Raw genomic sequence first — 19,159 nt, 5'->3', positions numbered from 1 at the left:
CCTGCAGGTCACCGCTGCCGGCTGCTGCACCGACGTCCTGCCGGTGTGTTAACGGCTCCCGGTAATGATGGCTCTCCGTTAATTGGCTGATGATGAGGCTAGTTATGATGTAATCTCTGAGCGCTCTCTCTCCCCTCCCCGCTCTCCCTCTCTCTCTCTCCGTCTCCCCTCCTCTTTCTCCGTCTTTTCTCTCCATCCTAACCAACATGGCCGCTAAGTCGGATGGAGCAGCAGTGTCTGTGGAAGATGACAACACGCCCAGGAGCCTGTCGGAGCCGGGGAACCCCGCCGCCCGGCCCCGCTGCACGGCGGCCGGCGGGAAGCCCTTCACCCTGCTGGACTGCTGCTGGGTGCTGTGCGCGCTGCTCGTCTTCTTCTCCGACGGCGCGACCGACCTGTGGCTGGCCGCCGACTACTACCTGAGAGGCGACTACTGGTGGTTCGGCTTGACGCTGGTCTTCGTCGTGGTGCCCTCCGCGGTCGTCCAGGTGCTGAGCTTCCGCTGGTTCGTGTACGACTACTCGGATCTGAGCGGCGGAGGAGGAGGCGGCGGCGGCGGCGGCAGCGGCGGCGACGGAGCGGCGAGCGGCGCGGCGGCGGCAGCAGGCGGAGCGGCCGACGCGTTAAGCACCAAGGACAGCGACCAGCGCGGCGGGAGCGCGGCGGCGGCGGCAGCGGGGAACGCTGCGAACGTTACCCCGGTGTACACGTCCTCCGGGCCGCCGGTGACGGCCGGGAGAGTCGGCGCCCCCCCGAGGTGCTGCACCGTCTGCATGTGGGTCTTTCAAACCGTGCTGCACGTCCTGCAGCTGGGGCAAGTGTGGAGGTAGGAGCGCCGCGGGGTGATGGGGGGACCGGAGGGGCGAGTGCATGTGTGTGTGTTTGGTACGTGGGCTTTGCATTGGGAGGCTGGGGATGAGAGTGTGCGCGTGCTCGCCCCGTGCGTGTGCGTGTGTATCCTCCCGAAATATTACCTTTTTTTTTTTTTCTCCTCCTTTCCTGCACACCGACACACCGACACACCGACATGGTGGCAGGAATGTGCAGGAGGCACCGAGCTGCTGCTGATTTGTAGTTTCCACACAGAACTTTTAAGTGTCTCCTCCTGAGCTGCGGCTCCGCGTCCAGCTGCTGAGGTCCGGTCTCGGTGCTGGTCCGCTGACGGGCTCCGTGGTTCCGCTCATCTCCTCGGGCTGCTCGTCATGTTACTCATCTTGGTTTTTCTTCTTCTCCTGCACACACACTGTGGTTGTGGATCAAATGCAGGAGTGTGTTGAAGTTTTCCTGCTCCTCCAGCCTCCAGATGGTCCTCTCACTGTTCTCCATGTTCAGATATTTTAGCTTATTACCAGCCAGCCGCGATGAAACGTGCATTTAAAAAGTAGCTGTGGTGCATTAAATGTTCAGAAAAACGACCTGGTTGCAAGAAAAAGAGGAGCTGTAGTGCAGAAACAGTTTTGAGTTGAGTTAAAATCACAAAAAAATCCGTTTTAAAAGGTGTTTTATCAGCAGTTTAACCAACAAGACTTTAAAATCCTTTCAGGCTCAAAAGTCTCTAATATTTACCATAAAGCACAGAATGAAGCAAATAGCAGAGAAAACCCAACAAATAAATCATAAATCAAGTAGATTTCTTTGAATAACCTCAGAACTTCTCACATTTATCTTTAAAGGTGTCTTTCTCCAAGTAATGGAGTATTTATACTCTGTGGTATTTGTACTTTCATTAAACAGATCAGTGGATGAATTCCATCTTTCTGCTCATGAAGCTCCTCCAGCCTGCCAGCCGTGGCCTGCTTCTCCTCCGTGTCGGTTTCTTCGTTTCATTCCGTGTTTACTTGCATGTAGCGTGAGCTGATGCAGTATTTATAACGCGGGCCGGTTTGCAGGGTTCTGTCCCTCGACGGACCTTTTTTGAAATGCACAGAACCGAGAAAACCCGGCGATATGCACATACATTAGAAAACACACAACGAGACGCACAGACAGCAGGAATGTTGGAATTAGAGCCTCGAGAGAAGCTGATTTTTGTGTTTTTATTTCAGGTGAAGTTCAGGGTTTTTGTTCAGAATGCAGCCGCGGTTCTGAATCATCTGGTTGTGGAAGTGAAACGACACATTTCAGCCACCTGTACCCGAGGATATGTTTCATGTCGAGTGTCTGTGGGAGTCACAGCGTGGAGCCAGGCTGCACGACGACCAGCAACACTTTCATTCTCAGTGTTTTTCTGCCTCAGATTCATCAGTGAGCGAGTGGCTGCAGCGATCACAGGTTTAGTTAAAGTGCCGGGTTGGATCTGCAGGTTTTGGAAGTTTGCATTTAAAGCAAACTTCAGCAGCGACGGTTTCTCAGAAAGAAGTGAAATAAAACTCGAGACTCGAGCCAACGGGACGCGTTTCAGATCAGCCGATGCTCAACTCCGCTTCTGACTCGACTCTCTGTGACAAACAACATTTAACATTTAGTGTTTGGTTTGTGCTGGTTTTCTATGAAGACTCTAAAAGGTCGAGAGAATCTGGATCTCTGGTTGTTTCTGGACGAGACTTGAACCCTATTTTCGGTACAGATTAGAGTTGAGGTGATGAAGCGTAAAGGAAGCGAACATTCTTTGGTTTGAAACTGGAAATGAACAGAAAGTCCTTCGTTATCTCAGAGCAGCTTCATGTTTAACTGCAATATAAAGTCTCACAACCAAGAAAAACTCGTTCTGTGCAGGTTGTTATAATGAATATTTAATTACATTTTATTTAAAAACCTTGCACCTGTGTGTACATTATTGTTTCCAGGTGTTCATAGGTGTTGCTGTTAGTGAGGAAAAGTCGTATTTACATGTTTTATTTGTTGTTTCTGTACTTATCTGCTCTGTGCAAACACTGCCTGCAGTTCAGCCGAGAAGTTCTTGAATTTTTGTCACGTGACCATTTGGCGTTGCTCGGTTGCTAATGGCTCTGTGGTTCCGTCAAGCAGCGCAGAATTTTTTGTTTTTCACAAAATCTGGTTGATGTGAATGTTGGAATTTTGGAGAATTTTTAAATGTTTAATGGTTTTGTTGAAAAATTAAGATTTTAGGCTTAGATTTGTTTTTGTTTTTTCCCCGATGAAGCCGAATGTGGTTAGTTCAAGGACTTTCGGGAAGATAAAAAGTTCCTGAATTTTCGTCATGTGACCGTTGGGTGTCGCTCGGTCGCTAACGGCTCTGTGGTTGCGTCAAGTCGCGCAGAATTTTTGATTTTTTACAAAATCCAGTTGATGTGAATGTTTGAATTTTGGAGAATTTTTAAATGTGACACGTTAAAATTAAAGGATTTCAGGCTTAGATTTGGTTATTTTTCCCGATGAAGCTGAATGTCGCAGATGGTTAGTTCAAGGACTGTTGGGACGTTGAAAACTTCGGCTCCGTGGTTGCGTCAAGTCGCGCAGAATTTTAGATTTTTCACGAAATCCAGTTGATGTAAAAGTTTGAATTTTGGAGAATTTTTAAATGTTAAAATTAAACGGTTTTGTGGAAATATCACAATTTTAGGCTTAGATTTGGATATTTTTTCCCGATGAAGCTGAAGGTCGCAGATGGTTAGTTCAAGGACTGTTGGGACGTTACAAAGTTTCTGAATTTTTGTCACGTGACCGTTGGCCACCGCTTGGTCGCTAATGGCTCCACAGTGGCATCAAGCAGCGCAGAATTTTTTATTTTTCACGAAATCCAGTTGATGTGAATGTTGGAATTTTGGAGAATTTTTTAAAAAAATGTAACACGTTAAAATTAAATGATTTTAGGATTTGGATATTTTTCCCGATGAAGCCAAAAGTCGCAGATGGTTAGTTCGAGGACTGACAAGAAGTTGCGAAGTTCCTGAATTTTTTCTGTTTTTATAGTGTCTGGCTGATAAATGGCCATTTTTGTGATTTTTTATAAAATAATAATAATCCTCCTTTTCCAACCTCTTGGCGGGTTTTGGGGTGCAGAACATTACTCCGGCCAGTAGAGGGCGCTAGATATAACTAGTTATAACAACCTGGTTGCCCAAATAACCCGTCTGGTATTTGTTTTTATGTGCAGTAATTCTGACGGCGGAGCAACTTACAAGAATAATCAGTGATGCAGAAAAAACAATCAAGTCAAATGGAGTCGAGGTGAACAGGAGGAAGTCGACCGGACGCTGGAATGAAGCAGCTTCACTCTGCAAACGTCTACAAACCACAACAAAGAGAAGCTCAGACAGAAAAACGTCTCGATAACGAGAACGTTTCCTCCCGAACACGATCCGAGGAGGGTTCTCTCCTCCTCCTGTGATTTATTTCAGGACAAAGTTCTAATCATGTGGCGGGAACACGGCGGCCGAGCAGCCTCTGACTTCCTGCCGTTTAACGGGGAAGTCAAACGTGAAGCTCGGACACGGGGAGGAAGAAACGGACCGGAGGCCTTTTCTCTCAGAGGCACGACGGTCCGAGCATCTTCTGGATTCAACGACGACGTGCGATGAGTGAAAACGTCGGCGAAGGCAGAAGAGTTAAATGAAGATTCAACTAATTCCTAAATGGAGCACGCGGGGATTCACACACGAGGATAATTACATGCAGACTCGCTAATGAACCGCGTTAATGAACAACAATAAGATGCTGAGAGCCGGAGTTGGTTCTGCTGCCGCCGGGAGACTGGAACCGGCTTCACAGAGGATCCGATTTGACGTTTCCAGATTCGTTCAGGATTCGTGTTCGAGACGTTTCAGCTTCAGGTGGATTTAAGCTCCGGCGCCGTTTTATCAAATCCAATCAGGCGGCGTTAAATTTCTGTAACTCTTTGGAACGTTAGCGGCGTCCCGGCCTTCTGGGGAGAAAATCGATGATGTTCTAGTCGCAGATTGTTGCTTACACAAAAAAAAAAAATAAAATAAAAACCCCGGTGTTGTCAGGTGTTTGGGATACGTTGTGATTTTCAGCCGCTGCACCGAAACACCAGCGTCGGTTGTTTTCTGTGAACGCTGAGGAAACAAGCGTTTGGCTTCCTCCTTATCTTATCTGAACAGAGCTTCTGCAGCAAAAAATCTGTGGAGATAAGACAGAACTTTGTTAATCCAGACGGGAGCTCTGGTGGCAGAAAACAATCACAGCAACATCCACACATGATGCATTCATAAAAGTAAATATACGTAAAAACTAAACTGAAATAAGACGAGAATTAAAAAGTAAGAAGTCATCCTGGAGGCGCTGAGCTGAAGTCATTCGAGATGTTTGACACGATGCTGCCGTAGCTGAGCTGGAAGAACGTTGGTGTGTTGAAGCAGGATCATGGAAACACCAAGAACTAGAAACATAACTCCCGCCCTGAGTGATATCAGCATGTTAGCAAAAACAATCAAATCCGATTTACACTAATGTAAGTTAAAGTCAACGGCTGCAAGCATAGGCGTGGATACATGCAAACGCTTTCTAATGAAACTAGAGGACGATTAAAACCACGAGTTGCGCTGAAAGATGCAGAAATGTTGCAGGTTTTGGTAAAAATGGGAAACTCGTCGGCCATCTTTGTGCAGTTTTATGCTAGCTAGCTCTGTTTCCATGTAGCCTTAGACTAAAGCACAGGAAGTGTTCAGGCACCTCATAAGGACCGAAGGCAACGATTGGTTGGAATTTTTTATTTTTTATTTTACAGATGTTTTTATTTTCAGAGCAGGATGTCAGGAAACTTTCCATTTCAAGGCTCCGCGGTCGTACAAAGGAGAATTTTTATTTGTTTAATGGAATCCGGTTCAAGTGATTTTGCAGAAACATCACGGTTCTGAGCTCCGGCTCGGTTTGGAGGAGCAGGTGATTAGTTCAAGGACTGTTGGGAAGTTTTTCTAATTCTTTCTCTCTTTATAGTTTCTGGCTGACAAATGAAGCTATTTCTGCGATGAAGACAAACAACAGTGATGGAAACGCAGCCGTACTGTCGCTTTAGATTTCAGCTGTAGCATTAAAAAGCATCCTTTACTGGAACTTTGTTTGATTTACATGCATGTTTGTGGCCTCCAGTTGGGTTTTTTTTTTTTGCCCCATGAGTCGAGTAATTCTATATTTAGTATCAGACCAGCTGCAGTACCTGGTTGTTCCACCAGGTGGAGCATTTTGCTGTTTAACACTGTAGAGACCAGAGGAGGCGTGCAAGGAAAGCAGAGAGCATTGTGGGTGTTTGGCGAGTAAAGTAGCACCATGACAAAGACTTCTGTGACGATCAATAACATCCAGACAACAAATATGTTCGATCACAGCGTTCCGATATGCTAGCGGTAGTTGTCATAGCGATCTTTGTGGCCCATGTCAAGAGCTAGTAGCTTAAATTAGCAGCAGTAGGGGTGCAGAATAAGTCATTTATAATCAGTTATTGATCGATAAATCTGGTATTTATTCAGGATTGTTATGAATGAACACCTGTGTGACAACAGACTGTTTATTGCTGAGCTGCTGCTGTAGTTGTAAATGTTTCTGTTTTTAACCGATGATCAGGAACAAATTCCAACATGTGAGGATGAATTTATTTTAATAGACTGAAGTAATTATTGAGAAAGTAATTTGTGGATAAAAAGCCCTCGTTAGCTGCAGCGCCTCTGAATCGGTTCTGGTGAAGCTGACGGACGGTCAGAAGCATCAGATGCATCTTTAATCTCTGTTTAACCTTTAACACCTCGAGCTGCTGCCTCAACACTTTGTGGCCTCGTCTCTCGTTAGACATCTGATAACCGGTGGAATGAAGCCTCGAGCCGGCAGAGAAGCCACTCCTCAGATGTTTGTTGTAGGTCGAGCATGTGGAGGGAGAAGAAACCCGGAGATCCTGGTCCAGAGCTCCGGACCGGCGCTCAGAACCACGGGACTGCATCAAGGTCGACTCACCTGCTCTCCAGCCGAGGCTCTCGCTGCCTCGCTTTTTTATTTTTTATCGCTTTTTTCCATCTACATTTAAAATCCAGCTGGAAAGCAAAGCAAGGTCACGTTCCCTCACCTGGAGGCGCTTCAGAGGCGCCGACGGGAATCACAGGAGAAGATGAAACGCTGGGATCTTTAGCACTCGTGATTCGTAAGAGGATTAATTAGTGTTTTATCTTTATTGGAATCATCATTAAAACTCAGTGCTGGATATCATCACAGAACGCTGGTTCTGAGTTCTATCAGCTGTGATTCATCGTTTTATTTACATTTAGTCACATTTTAAAACTGCAAAAACACGTCTTTTGAGACTCAGATGAATTAGTGCATTTGGGGAAATATAAAGATTAAAAACACATTTATTTTAGTTCAATATTTTAAAAGATGAAATATGAAAAAAAAAAATCTTAAATCACAGAAGGTTTGTTTGTCAACCTTTAAAAGGAGCTGCTGTAACTGTTGGTAGAAAAGTAGATTTTTATTTTTATTTTTTTCCTACATTTGTAACGTTGACAGAACCGTGTTTTTTTAAATTACAAAAGCTGAACCACAAATTAACAAGAATATAAATTTCCTGAATGTTTTATTTGCAGATTTATCATCATTAAATAACAGAATGTGTATTTTTACCATAAATGTTTGGATTTTTATTTGAGATTAACCAACAAATTGCAAGAAAATTTATTTTAATATAAATGCATCAATAAATATGAACATTTTCTATTGTTTCTACTGTTTTTTTGTTGTTGTTTTTTTTTTACATTTATTTTTTTAAATTATTTTTTAATGTGGACAAAGAAACAGAATTTTTTTGGTTTGTAACTACAAGACAAAGTTATTTTATTTTATTTTATGGATTTATTTACTGTTTGTAGTTTTAATGCTGTAGCTACACCATTAAATATCTGATGATATATTTAATTTACTATTAAATTACAGGAAAATAGATGCACCATGAAATATGGAAAACTTTTTTTTTTTTTTTAATGTTGAGTCGTGATTAAAATGCAGATAATGTATTTTATGTTATTGATTAATGACAGAAACACAGGAAGTTCTGTCTCATCTGATCCTCGGCCGTCATCGTTCGGTTTCCTCCGTGTTAACGTCGTTTTTTTGCACCGCGCTGGAAACTAAACGTACGAAAGATCACCGGAGACGTCGGCGCCACCTTGTGTCCGCATCAAGCTGCTGGATCATTTTAAACATTTTTGCACAACGTAAACAGATTTTCTTTTCATATTTATCGTGATGTTTGGAACTTCATGAGCTCAGATTCATGTTTGTTTTCACACACGAGGCGGCTGTCGTCCTCTGATTGGTGGGATTTTACAGGAAACATGGCCGACTTTCACGTGGAGCTCTGAGCTGTTTTTAACCCATAAAAATCAAACGTTAGCGTCGCTGAGGTGCGTTCAAGTGATGTCGGATTTCTGCTCCTGCAAGACGTTTTTTCAGACGCTGGACTCGAGCGCTCAGTGGCTGATTGAACAATCCGATCGGTTTCCTGCCCGTGCCAGACCAGATCAATCAGCCCCAGAGAGGAGCGACTGAACCGGTTCCAAATGGACCCTCAGCTCAGGTGGTCCGTCTGTCCGTCCGTCCGGCGGCGGCGAACAATCAGGCCGAGTGGCGAACTGGCAGCCTCAACGCGCTGAATCATTCAGACGAGTGTCGACGCTGCTCATTCACAAATGAAGTGAGTCACGCCGAGCGTTGCTCTTACGTTTCATTTCCGTTTCACTCAGAGACCTTTCAGAGTGTCTGTAAAACATCTTTAAGCTTTAAACCTGCGAGCGTCTGATTCTGCGTCCCTTCGTTCCTGCACGTGGAGGCGCTTCACGTGTTCTCGGAGGCTGAAGCCAGACGCAGACGTTTTTTGTTTCCTTTTTAACGCACATTTTGAGGAACTGCATTTTAAAAAAAAAGGGCCCAGTTTTGCAAAAACACTGAAAAGTTTTCAATTTTTTTCACAGTTTTGAGTTCATGTAGATTAAAAACAGCTTCCTCGAATAAGTTCTGACGTAGAAAACTTTTCCTTTATTCGAGTTATCGGCTGTTTGTTGAGTTTTTTTCGCCTCCTTAACTCATCAAACCTGATCGATACCAGCTGACATGAAAGAATCTTCTTCATTCTGAGGACTTCTTTACATTTTTCCTTCATAAGTGGCCACATTTTTCTACTTTCTTCTTATTCTTTGAGGTTTTTTTTTTAACATTTCCAAACAACTTGCTGCCTTTCTGTCTTCTCTGCTTGTTACGTTGCCGATAGCGCCACCTGCTGACCACCCTATTCTAACAGAAACAAGCCTCACTTGCACGTTATTTTTTTAACATTTTTTTTGCAAAATTTCAAAATTTTTCTGAACAAGTCCACAGATTTTCCTGTTAAAGAGCCGCGAACAGAATCCTCTTCTCGTGCTTCAGACTTTAAATGATTCCTGAGTCCGTGATCGCAGCACAGGTTGTAAAAACCGTAACAGGGAGGATCCTTGTCTTGGCAAAAACGACGCCACTTGAATGCACCAGGGTCAGAGGTGATGTCATAGCTAAGGGGGCGTGGCCTGCATGCTAATGAGCTTCACCTGGAAGCAGAGTTTAGCTCCGAGTCGGTGGAAATAATCAGAGTTTCTGCCTTTTTGGGGTTGAATGTGAGACCATGAGCTGCTTTTAGGTGTTTGTTGTGGACTAAACGTTAAATCTGGACGATATTATTCCTCATGTTTGACCACCGAGCGTCTTCCTGCAACAAGGAGACGAGGAAGTGTGGCTCTGAGTTTTACCGGAAGAAGCAAAAGACTCTCAGGTTGTGAGGAAGTGAGGCAGAAGGTAAGAGATGTGGTTGTAAGATCACTCTGAAGCTCCGTCCTCCGGCTGGTTTTCAGCGACTCTGCTGCTGCCTCTGGGGTTTCTCGTGCAGATGTTTGGACATGAGGGAGGTCTGATGTGATATTTTTACCTGTCAGGTGACACTAGACAGAAAAGAAGCACACCTGCCTTCATGTGATCCGTTAACGAGCTCCTCAACGTGTTGGTTTCTGGGATGTTCTGGTTCTTTAGTTCTGTGTTTATGTGTGACTGAAGCCTGTTGGTTCTGTGGGTTCTGGTCGTCGTGTTGAAGGAACAGAAGCATGCGTTGCTTTCTTCAACCAGTAATGTGTAAATCATGACTTTTGTCCAGTAATGAGCTGAACAGTGAGCGTTTCTGTGGTTTTCCAGTCATGAGAAGCTGCTTCTGGATCAGAACTGAACGTCTAATCTCACTTTTATTTCTTCTTCTTGTCATTTATTGTTGAAAAATCATCATTATGAGATGATTTAAAAAGAGAAAAACAGCTTCTAGTCAGTTTGTTTTTCTCGGTTAGGAGGTTCTCAGAGTTTTCTCCACCAGTGACTTCCTTCTACTTCTTCTTGTTTGTTTTTACTGATTATATTTCTGATGTCACACTGATGGACCATAGTGTCATGAAGTGTGTCGTTCACTTCCTGTTCCTGCACAGACACATGCTAATTAGCTGCGAGCTAACTCTGCTGCCGTTACTACGAACAAACCAGAAGTCACGGTTTCCAAACTGTTGCTGGAATCGCTTCCTTCAAACCTTCACCGTAAATGAAATGGACCTTTTTTTTATTTATCATTTTATCTTCTGGGGAAGCTTCTGCGGTCGAGACGGTAACAGGAGATGATTGAACGTTTGGTTTTGGACCACGAGGCGATTAAAACGTTCTGTAGACGTTCTGTGAGACGTGTGGATCTAAGTGGGTGGATCACTTCAGATGTTCTGGGTCGCTCCGTCCTCCTGCTTCCTGCTCAGGGTTTACACTCATTTGCTCTAAAGGTTTGGTTTCTTTAACGGTTTCTCAGCGTTTCTTCTGCCCTGAAGGTTTGATCCTGCAGCGAAGCAACGAGAGCTTCATGAAGCTCAGACGTGCAGGATGTCAGCGTCCACTTCAAAGAGCTTCTGGGTTTTTTTTTTTGGTCTCTGCAGTCAAAACCTTCACCAGAGTTCAGAAACTTCAGCGCTGCATCCAAACACTCTGAAATAGGCCATCTGTAAACCCAAACCAGCTCCTCTGTTGGTTCAACGGCTTCTGGTTTGTCTCGTCCTGCTCATGAAGTCCTTCAGCTTCTTTTTTTAACCCTCTGAACGCCAACATGTGCGAGAGGCTTGGTAGTTACATAAAGTTGACCATTTATCAGAGCAAGAACTTGCAAAAAATATGACAAAAAAAAAAAGAAAGAAATAATTCTGTAACTTTAGTCCATCAGAAAAATGAACCACATTTACGCTTCAAATCAAGATATTTAATTAAAATCACTTTATTCTGCATCTGCATTTGCCAAAAATAATCAGTTTGCACCGATCAGATCCTGTAAAAACAATTTTTAAAAAATGTTTGTCAAAATAAAAAAAATAAGCATTTGCTCCATCGAGATTCTTCAAAAATAAATAAATAAATAAAATAAAACAAAATAAAATAAGACCGACTGGGCTCTAACCAACATTAATGTCACAGAAATTCTGTGAGTTTTCTGCTGAACTGCAGGAAGAGTTTTATAAAAACAGAGACAAGCATCACAATCTGAATATTAAGTAGAGTCATATTTTTATTCGTTGTTAACACTTGTGGACTGTGTTGAATCCACGTTTTCAGTTTTTGTGAAATAAATAATAATAAAAAATATTTTTTTTATTTTTATGATACAGAATTTTGATGTTTGTACAGTTTTGGCTCATTTTAAATTTTTTATTATTTTTTAAAAGCATTTTTCTGTGATTTTACTTAATTATTCACAATTTAACAAAACAGAGAAAATCTGTAAAATAACATTTCATTTTTCTTATTTTTTCCCCCAATCAGTACAAATAATTTGTCTTTTGAAAAATAAAAAACAGTAAATATCTGCAACATAATTATATTTTTGCTCATTTGAATTTGTGTCAAATGTAAAAGAACCAATTAGAACTTATAATAGAACTTTTTTATGGTAAATATGAACCATTTCTGAGTCTCTCTCTTAGAAAATGAGCAAATAAAACCAGCTCCTGTTCGGAGCGTTAATGTGGGAATTCCAACCTGCAAACAAAATAAAGTCACATCAGTAACACATCGTCTGCATCCGTTTGTTTCTGGCATAAAGGGAGAAACAATAGAAAATGTAGTTTATCTGATTTGAAGCTGAAGCAGGAAACCAACCAACAGTTTCAATCTTTATGTAAAAAGGAAATTTAAAAACAAAATATGAAACTGAACAAACTCTGATTTAACGGCATGGCTTCACGTGTAGCTGTTGGCGTTAACGTGTCCGACGCTGCTCCTGTTGCACATTCGTACTTAAACATGTTGATTTCTGCATTTAGAAATAATCCTAATAATAATAAAATGTGAGCTGCAATAACGGTCAGGACTGAAGGTGGCAGAACGTGCTGATCTGTGGACACCTGATCCCACCGTCTGATTGGTTTGTTGATTCTGTCGTTTCCCTGCAGCGGCGGCGGCCGAAGGAAATTTCCAAAACTCTTTAAGAATTCAAAAATCCTCCCAACTGTAAATGCACAAGGTTTATGTAAAATTTAATAGAGCTATTGATTATGAACAAAACTCAGCCTGCAGGAGAGTTGTGATGATCCGTCTGTCTGTCTGTCTGTCTGTCTGTCTGTCTGTCTGTCTGTCTGTAGGATGCTCTGCTGTCTGTCCGTCTGTCTGACTGTCTGTCTGTCTGATGCTCTGCTGTCCATCCGTCCGTCCGTCACTCGGTGCTGAATTATTCACCGCGGCCCTGGAGGAAGCTGTCAATCACGTTTCCAGTGCGTCTCTGTGCACAGATGCAGCTTCTTCCTGCTCGACGTCGTCCAGCGTCGCTCGTTAAATCAACACCGATGTTTGTTTGTGGGGGTTTTTTTTAAGTTTTTTTTAAAAAATCTGCTTGTGTTTCCTGTTTGCATGTAGGCCGGCGCGCGCGGGTTCTGCACATGCTCAGTGCGCGGCGGCGATGCATGTGATTAGCGTGTGCCCTGCAGGTGCTGCACACTGCAGACTGTGACTATGTATAGATAATAAATTCAGCCTGCACACGCGCTCTGAATACCAAACGACGCGCCGTATCGCCTCGGAAAGTTCCCAAACCAAAAACCTGCAGCCAATTAAACTGACGGATCCTGACACTCCGGCGGCGGCGGCGGCGGCAGTAAATTAAACCCAGGCTGAATTCCAAACTCGTGATTAATTTAAACGTGAAATGATTTATTTTTTTTCTTCCACTATTTTCACGGCGTGGCATCAGCTGAGTGTTTAGTAACGTGATTCACACGATGCTGAAGGAGGAAACATCGAGTTTCTCCCTCGTGGACATGCCTACCGGCTGTTTTCTGTTCATCTGCAAGAAGACGTATCATGAGTTAAAGAAGCAGCAGACGTCCTGCTCCAGTGTCGATGAGTCTCAGAAATGTGGATTCAGACGTCCACGATGCCGTACGAAGCAGGAGGACGGAGGGGAAAGGTGTGACGTTACACCTGAGCTACTTCCAGGCAGGAAGGGCTTATCTACATGGGAAAATGTGGGTTTACAGTTTAACTAGCAGGTTGCACCGGGCAAAAGATGCTTTTTTGTCGTTGTTATTTATTTTGCAAAAAGTAAAAGAAAAGGAATCGACGTGTGCAACATTCATGTCACTAATGCTGAAAAAAACAAAAATAGATGCAAAAAAACTGAACTGAAAACAGAAAAAAAGACAAAAAAGAACTAAAATTAGTTCTGAAATCAAGCAGTAAATACATATTAAATATTAATAACAGCAGACAAACATGTGGATGGTAACTCGTAGATCAACCGTGCTGTCGTGTTTTCAGGAGTGTTTGTGGTTTAGAGCCTCGGCTGTAAACTCTTCCTGCAGTTCATCCCCGAAGCTAAAAAAGTTCCACCTGAGTGTCGTTTGAGGCGCTAAAGGCTTCATGGTGACGTCAAACAGTGCAGAAGGTTTTGTTTTTTACTGAGTCTGGTCAGAGAAAACTTTATTTTTGTCGAATTTTTAAACAAGACGTAGAATAAAGCTTTTTTTTCCCGATGATTTGCGATGAGTTCGAGGACCATCAGGAAGTTGAAAAATCCAATGATTCTCTCTGTTTTTACCATTTCCGGCTCATAGATAGTGATGTTGAGGTGATTTTTGAAAGTTTTCTTCATTTTGGAAATATTTTAGGTAATTTTCACTGATTATTTGGCTTTTTGGTTGGATCTGAGCAGATTTTTTTATTTTTTTATTAGTGTTCAGACTGAGACACCTGGATGGATGTAGAACTGATGTGGTGTCAGGTTCTAGCAGAACCCAGATGTGTTCTTCCTCCTAAATGTCATGTGTCTATCTGCTGTACTGATGAAGTTCTGAGGCTCAGAAATGATGGAAAAAGTCCATTAAAGTGATAAACCTGGACCCTCCTCTGTGGACCTGAACTCTCTTTATAGGTCTCCTGTATACAGTTAAAAGTATACCTACCGACAACACTAGTGACCACCTATTAAAGTCTTGTTTTGGGTTTTTTTAAAACTCAGTACTCAAACAGAAATAGTCTGTCTGCTCTACTGATGATGTTGAAATGATGGAGAAGGTCCATTAAAGTGATAAATTTGGACCCTTCTCTATGGACGTCAAGGACCTGTAACTCTCTTTATAGGTCTCCTGTATACAGTTAAAAGTATACCTACCGACAACTGTAGAGATCACCCATTAAAATTGTTGTTGTTTGTTTGTTTGTTGGTTTGCTTTTTAAACTCAGTACTCAAACAGAACTAGTCTGTCTGCTGTACTGATGAAGGTCTGAGGCTCAGAAATGATGGCGAACATCCATTAAGGTCCTCTATGGACTTAAAGGGCATATAGTTCTCTTTATAGGTCTCCTGTATACAGTTGAAAGTATACCTACCGACAACTGTAAAGGTCGTTAGTTAAAATGGCTTGTTGTTGTTGTTGTTGTTGTTGTTGTTGTTGGTTTTCTAAACTCAGAACTCCAACAGCAGTTCTGAGGCTCAGAACTGATGGAGAAAGTCCATTAAAGTGATAAATCTGGACCCTCCTCTATGGACCTCAAGGACCTGGAACTCTCTTTATAGGTCCCCTGTATACCTACCTACAACTGTAATGACTGTAATCTGTCTGCTGTACTGATGAAGTTCTGGACCTGGAACTCTGAAACATTCACAGTCTATATGCAGTAATATGCAGCATGTAGTTGTATAAGAATGTCGGCTTTGAGACACGACGTTGGTGCAAAATCCCCATTTTTCCGACTCCCCGTCTCCGGATCGACACCAGCGCTCGGCGTACAAACATCCCGTCAGAGTTTTCTGCCTCCTGAACACTGAAGCGTCTCTGAGCCGCCGTAATGACCCAGTTTCTCCTCCGGGATCACCAAAGTTCGTCCTGTTTCACAGCCCCGTGCTCAGAATCAACCGCTCGGTCGGAACATCTCCGCTCCACTGTCTGAATGAGGACTTTATCGGCCGATGGATCGGCGGGCGCAGACGCTGGTTTAACGTTCTGGCAGCAGACTGGAGGCTTTAAACCAGGATGTTGGAGAATCAGCCTCCATCCTGACGCTCAAGGTCACACGCTGCTGGACAAACACTCAAAGTGGGCATTTATTGTTCTATGTTTAAGATCCCTTCATTATAGTTAAATCAATAACAATAGAATTACTTTACAAATATTTCTCATTATGTTTGAAACCAAAATTATGGATTTTAAGTGAAAAATAAAGTTTTATTTTCAAGTAATTTGTCCCATTTCCTTAAATTATGGATAATAACTCATAAAATCACAGAAAAAAAGTGTTAATTTACATACTAACAATAAAAAAAGGACAAAACTGTAAATTTTATCCACATTCATACAAACAAGTCTTTAGTTTTATTCCACTGTGTGACTGTTGCTGTTTAAATCAGCAACAATATCAGTATTTTATAGATTTTAATGTATTTCAAGTGGAAAAAATATCTAAATTTTTAATTGTTTATTCGTTTTTTTAAAGTTATTTTACTCATTTAAACTGTTAAATTATTTATATGTTGTGAAATTACAGGAGAAAAGTATTAATTACATGTTGACTGTTAAAACAAAAACATTGGACAAACTCTGATTTGTTCTTTTCCAGCGTTTGACCATAAAATCACCGTTTAGCTGCTGCTGTAGCTGTACGTATGTTTCCTGTTATTCTCACAGCTTATTTGTGCTGTTTTCTAACACTATTGAACATATTTTTTCTGCCAGATTTTCTTTCTTTCTACTTTTTTTAATGGTATTTATTTAGTTTTTCTTTTCTTTGTTTGTGGCGCACCAATCAAACATCGTGTATAAGTGGAAATAAGTTCGACTGCAGCTTCCTGAAGGCGTTCTTTACCGCAAATATTCAGTTTATCATCATACGAGAGGAAGAAATGCAGCAAATTCAAACCCCGTAAAGCAAAGAAATGGCATTTTTTAACAGTTTTTGGTTGAAGTTTCTCTAATTTCGCAGCAGATGTACAGTAACGAACTGACAGTCGCAGCGTTTAGCCGCTCCAGCTCGTCCCGCTTCCTGTTTCTACCTCGGACCGATCCGACTCACGGCTCCTCCGGCTGCAGGACCAACGAGAACATGTCGTGGCAGTCGACGGAGCCGGCGTTGGTTCTTCTCCGGATGACGTTCTGCTGAGCCTCCGGCGTTGTTTGTTCCACCAGCGAACGGAAACCGGTCCGAGGAACCAACGTACCGATTCTATACGTCGTCGGATCTCGGCTAAAGTCGCGTCGTCGTCGCCGCTGAGCTACTCACACGGCCTCCAGACGTGTTTGATTCTGGTTTTTCTTTTCGTGGTTTCGGTGCAGGTCCAACACCTCCCGCTGCTGACGGACGGACGGACGGATGCAGATGTATGTGCAGATAAATATCTGGGACAGAACATGGACTCGGGCCTGCACAGGGTTTGTTAGTTTATCTCCGTGTGCGCTTCAGTGGTGCATGTTATTAGCGTGTAGCCTGCAGGTGCACACACACACACATGCGGGTCCGTCGTCTTCTCCTTTGGTTCATACAAACGCATTCAGACACGTCCTCCTCCAGTGTGTGAACTTTCTGTTCAAAGCCCAGAGGAGTCGTTGTATCGCTGTGGATTCTGCTCTTCTCTCTCTGAGCTCTCTGAACTCACACACTCTCTGATCTGTCTCTCCGGATTTTCCTCCGCCAGCGCCTTTCACAGGAAAACCCGCCGAACGCGAGGACCTTTCGTCTCCCCGGACTCAGACCAGGGAACCGTTCTTAGGGGGTCAGAATTCCTGATTTGGGAGCTGATTTTCCTCGCCGGCCGCTTCGTAATTCGTTCCGTCAGCGTTTCGACGCCGTCGGACTCGAGGGCCGGTGACGGTTTTCCTACGGCGAGTCAACGCGGTTTTTGTTTTTCGTTCATCCCGTCTCGCCTTCAGACGGGAGTTTAGGGTTTGTTTTTGAAAGCGGAAAGTTCAGTTCAGGCTGCGGTCGGTTCTCAGCAGAATCACAGCGTCTGGTTCAGGCTGAAGGTAGAAACCAGACATCACACTTTCTGCTGCAGCTCCTGCAACAAGGAAAGAAGTGTTCTGTTGAATAGTTGTAAGGATCTGCAGAGAACATGTTTGGTATCCAACAGGGACGTTCTGTCATGTTGGCCTTCTGGTTTTTTTAAATGTCCTATTCTGAGGGCTGCAGGTGGATCAGTGGTTAGCACCGTCGCCTCGCAGCAGCTAGAAGGTCGCCGGTTGGCGTCCCGGTGAGGACACCCAGGATCTTCCTGCGTGGAGTCTCCATGTTCTCCCCGTGCAGCGTGGGTTCTCTCCGGGTTCTCCGGCTTCCTCCCACAGTCCAGAAACATGCTGAGGTTAATTGGTGATTGTAAATTGTCCGTAGGTGTGAATGTGAGTGTGCTTGGTTGTCTGTCTCTAAGTGTAGCCCTGTGATAGACTGGTTACCTGTCCAGGTGAACCTGCCTTCACCCTGAGTCAGCTGGGATAGACTCCAGCCCCCCATGACTCTAAGCGGTGTAGAGATGATGGATGGATGAACCCAGCAGCCGACACGTGATGAGTTTGATGCATGCAAATATTACAACAAAGACATGAACTAAACGTGTTGCTCTTAGCTGACCGAACCAGGCCGACCCGGTAGACGGGCGTCCGTCTCCGACTGCAGCAGCTTCCCGTCACAGTCTGAACCGCTCTGCTGCCTTTTCCGGCCAGCTGCACATCTCCCCAACTGCTTGTTGTCTAACAGCGCGGCAGACGAACATAATCCTGCAGAACCGTCTATTAGCCCGCATGAGCTCGTGTTCCCCAAATAAAACATGAGCGGGATGTGATGTAACGGCGCCGGCTCACAGAAGCCCTGATCCAGTGTTTGGCCCTGAGTCGCTCTTAACCGTCGAGACAACCTTGTGCAGCTGCACAAAGTGTTGATCTCATTTTTTATTTCATTTTATTTTGCATATCAACCGTTATTATATTGGAGAGGAAGAGAGCGGATCTGCCTCGGCTGACCTCGCTCTCCGGAGGAAATGAATCAGCTGTTGTATCTCGACTGCTGTTTTTTTATTTTATTTTTTTTTATTCTGTCGGAGCTGAATGTGTTTGGATGTGAATGTGGAGCAGATTTGTAGATTTCAAGGCTGCAGGTGGAAAGTCGGATAGTAAATAAAGTGTCTGACGATTTAAACCAACTTGTACATTTAGGAAACCGACACGAATCGAAGAATAACCAACTTCTGGACGGACTGAAACGTTCTGCAGACGTTCTGCTGACGTTCTGCTGATCCTCCCACTTTTCCTCTTTAAGTTTCGAGCCGAACGATGCAGAAAAGCAGGTTGCAGTTATTCTGACATGTATTGCAGGAGGAGTCGTCATTTAGTGGTTTTGTTTTCCACTGAACAAATCTAAAGTAATGTTTGACGCTGCGGTCTGAAGCCAATAAGTTCTGGTTCGTCTTTAGAATCTGAGGTTCTCTGTAGCTCCTCAGAACTTCATTTATGATCATATTTAGTGACCTTTTTATTTAACAAGTGCAGCTCTTCCAGTTTAGATCTGACACATACCAATGTGGTAATTTAATTTACATTCATTTTTGTCTCTAATATCAAATAATCGTCTCATCTGGTCGTTGGTTTTTTTGTACTTTCACAGTTTAGTTTGGTAGTTTACTGAAATCCTGCCTCAGACCAGAACTCATCCAGCGAGGAACTAATCAAACTGTTAATTAAAG

General features: G+C 43.3%; 1 protein-coding gene across 1 annotated transcript in view; it reads left to right on the top strand.

Annotated features, from left to right (window-relative positions):
* Positions 1 to 206: 206 nt before the first annotated feature.
* Positions 207 to 19,159, top strand: part of LOC103370115 (XK-related protein 7) — a 95,287-nt gene continuing 76,334 nt past the window's right edge. Inside the window, exon 1 of the mRNA XM_008299036.1 lies at positions 207 to 826. Within this exon, the coding sequence (XP_008297258.1) occupies positions 207 to 826 (620 nt within the window). The remainder of the gene's footprint in view (positions 827 to 19,159) is intronic.

This window comes from Stegastes partitus, unplaced genomic scaffold, assembly GCF_000690725.1.
Source record: "Stegastes partitus isolate 25-593 unplaced genomic scaffold, Stegastes_partitus-1.0.2 Scaffold1373, whole genome shotgun sequence".
Lineage (NCBI taxonomy): Eukaryota > Metazoa > Chordata > Actinopteri > Pomacentridae > Stegastes > Stegastes partitus.
Note: the sequence above shows the minus strand (reverse complement) of the source record. Positions and strands in the feature narration are given on the sequence as shown.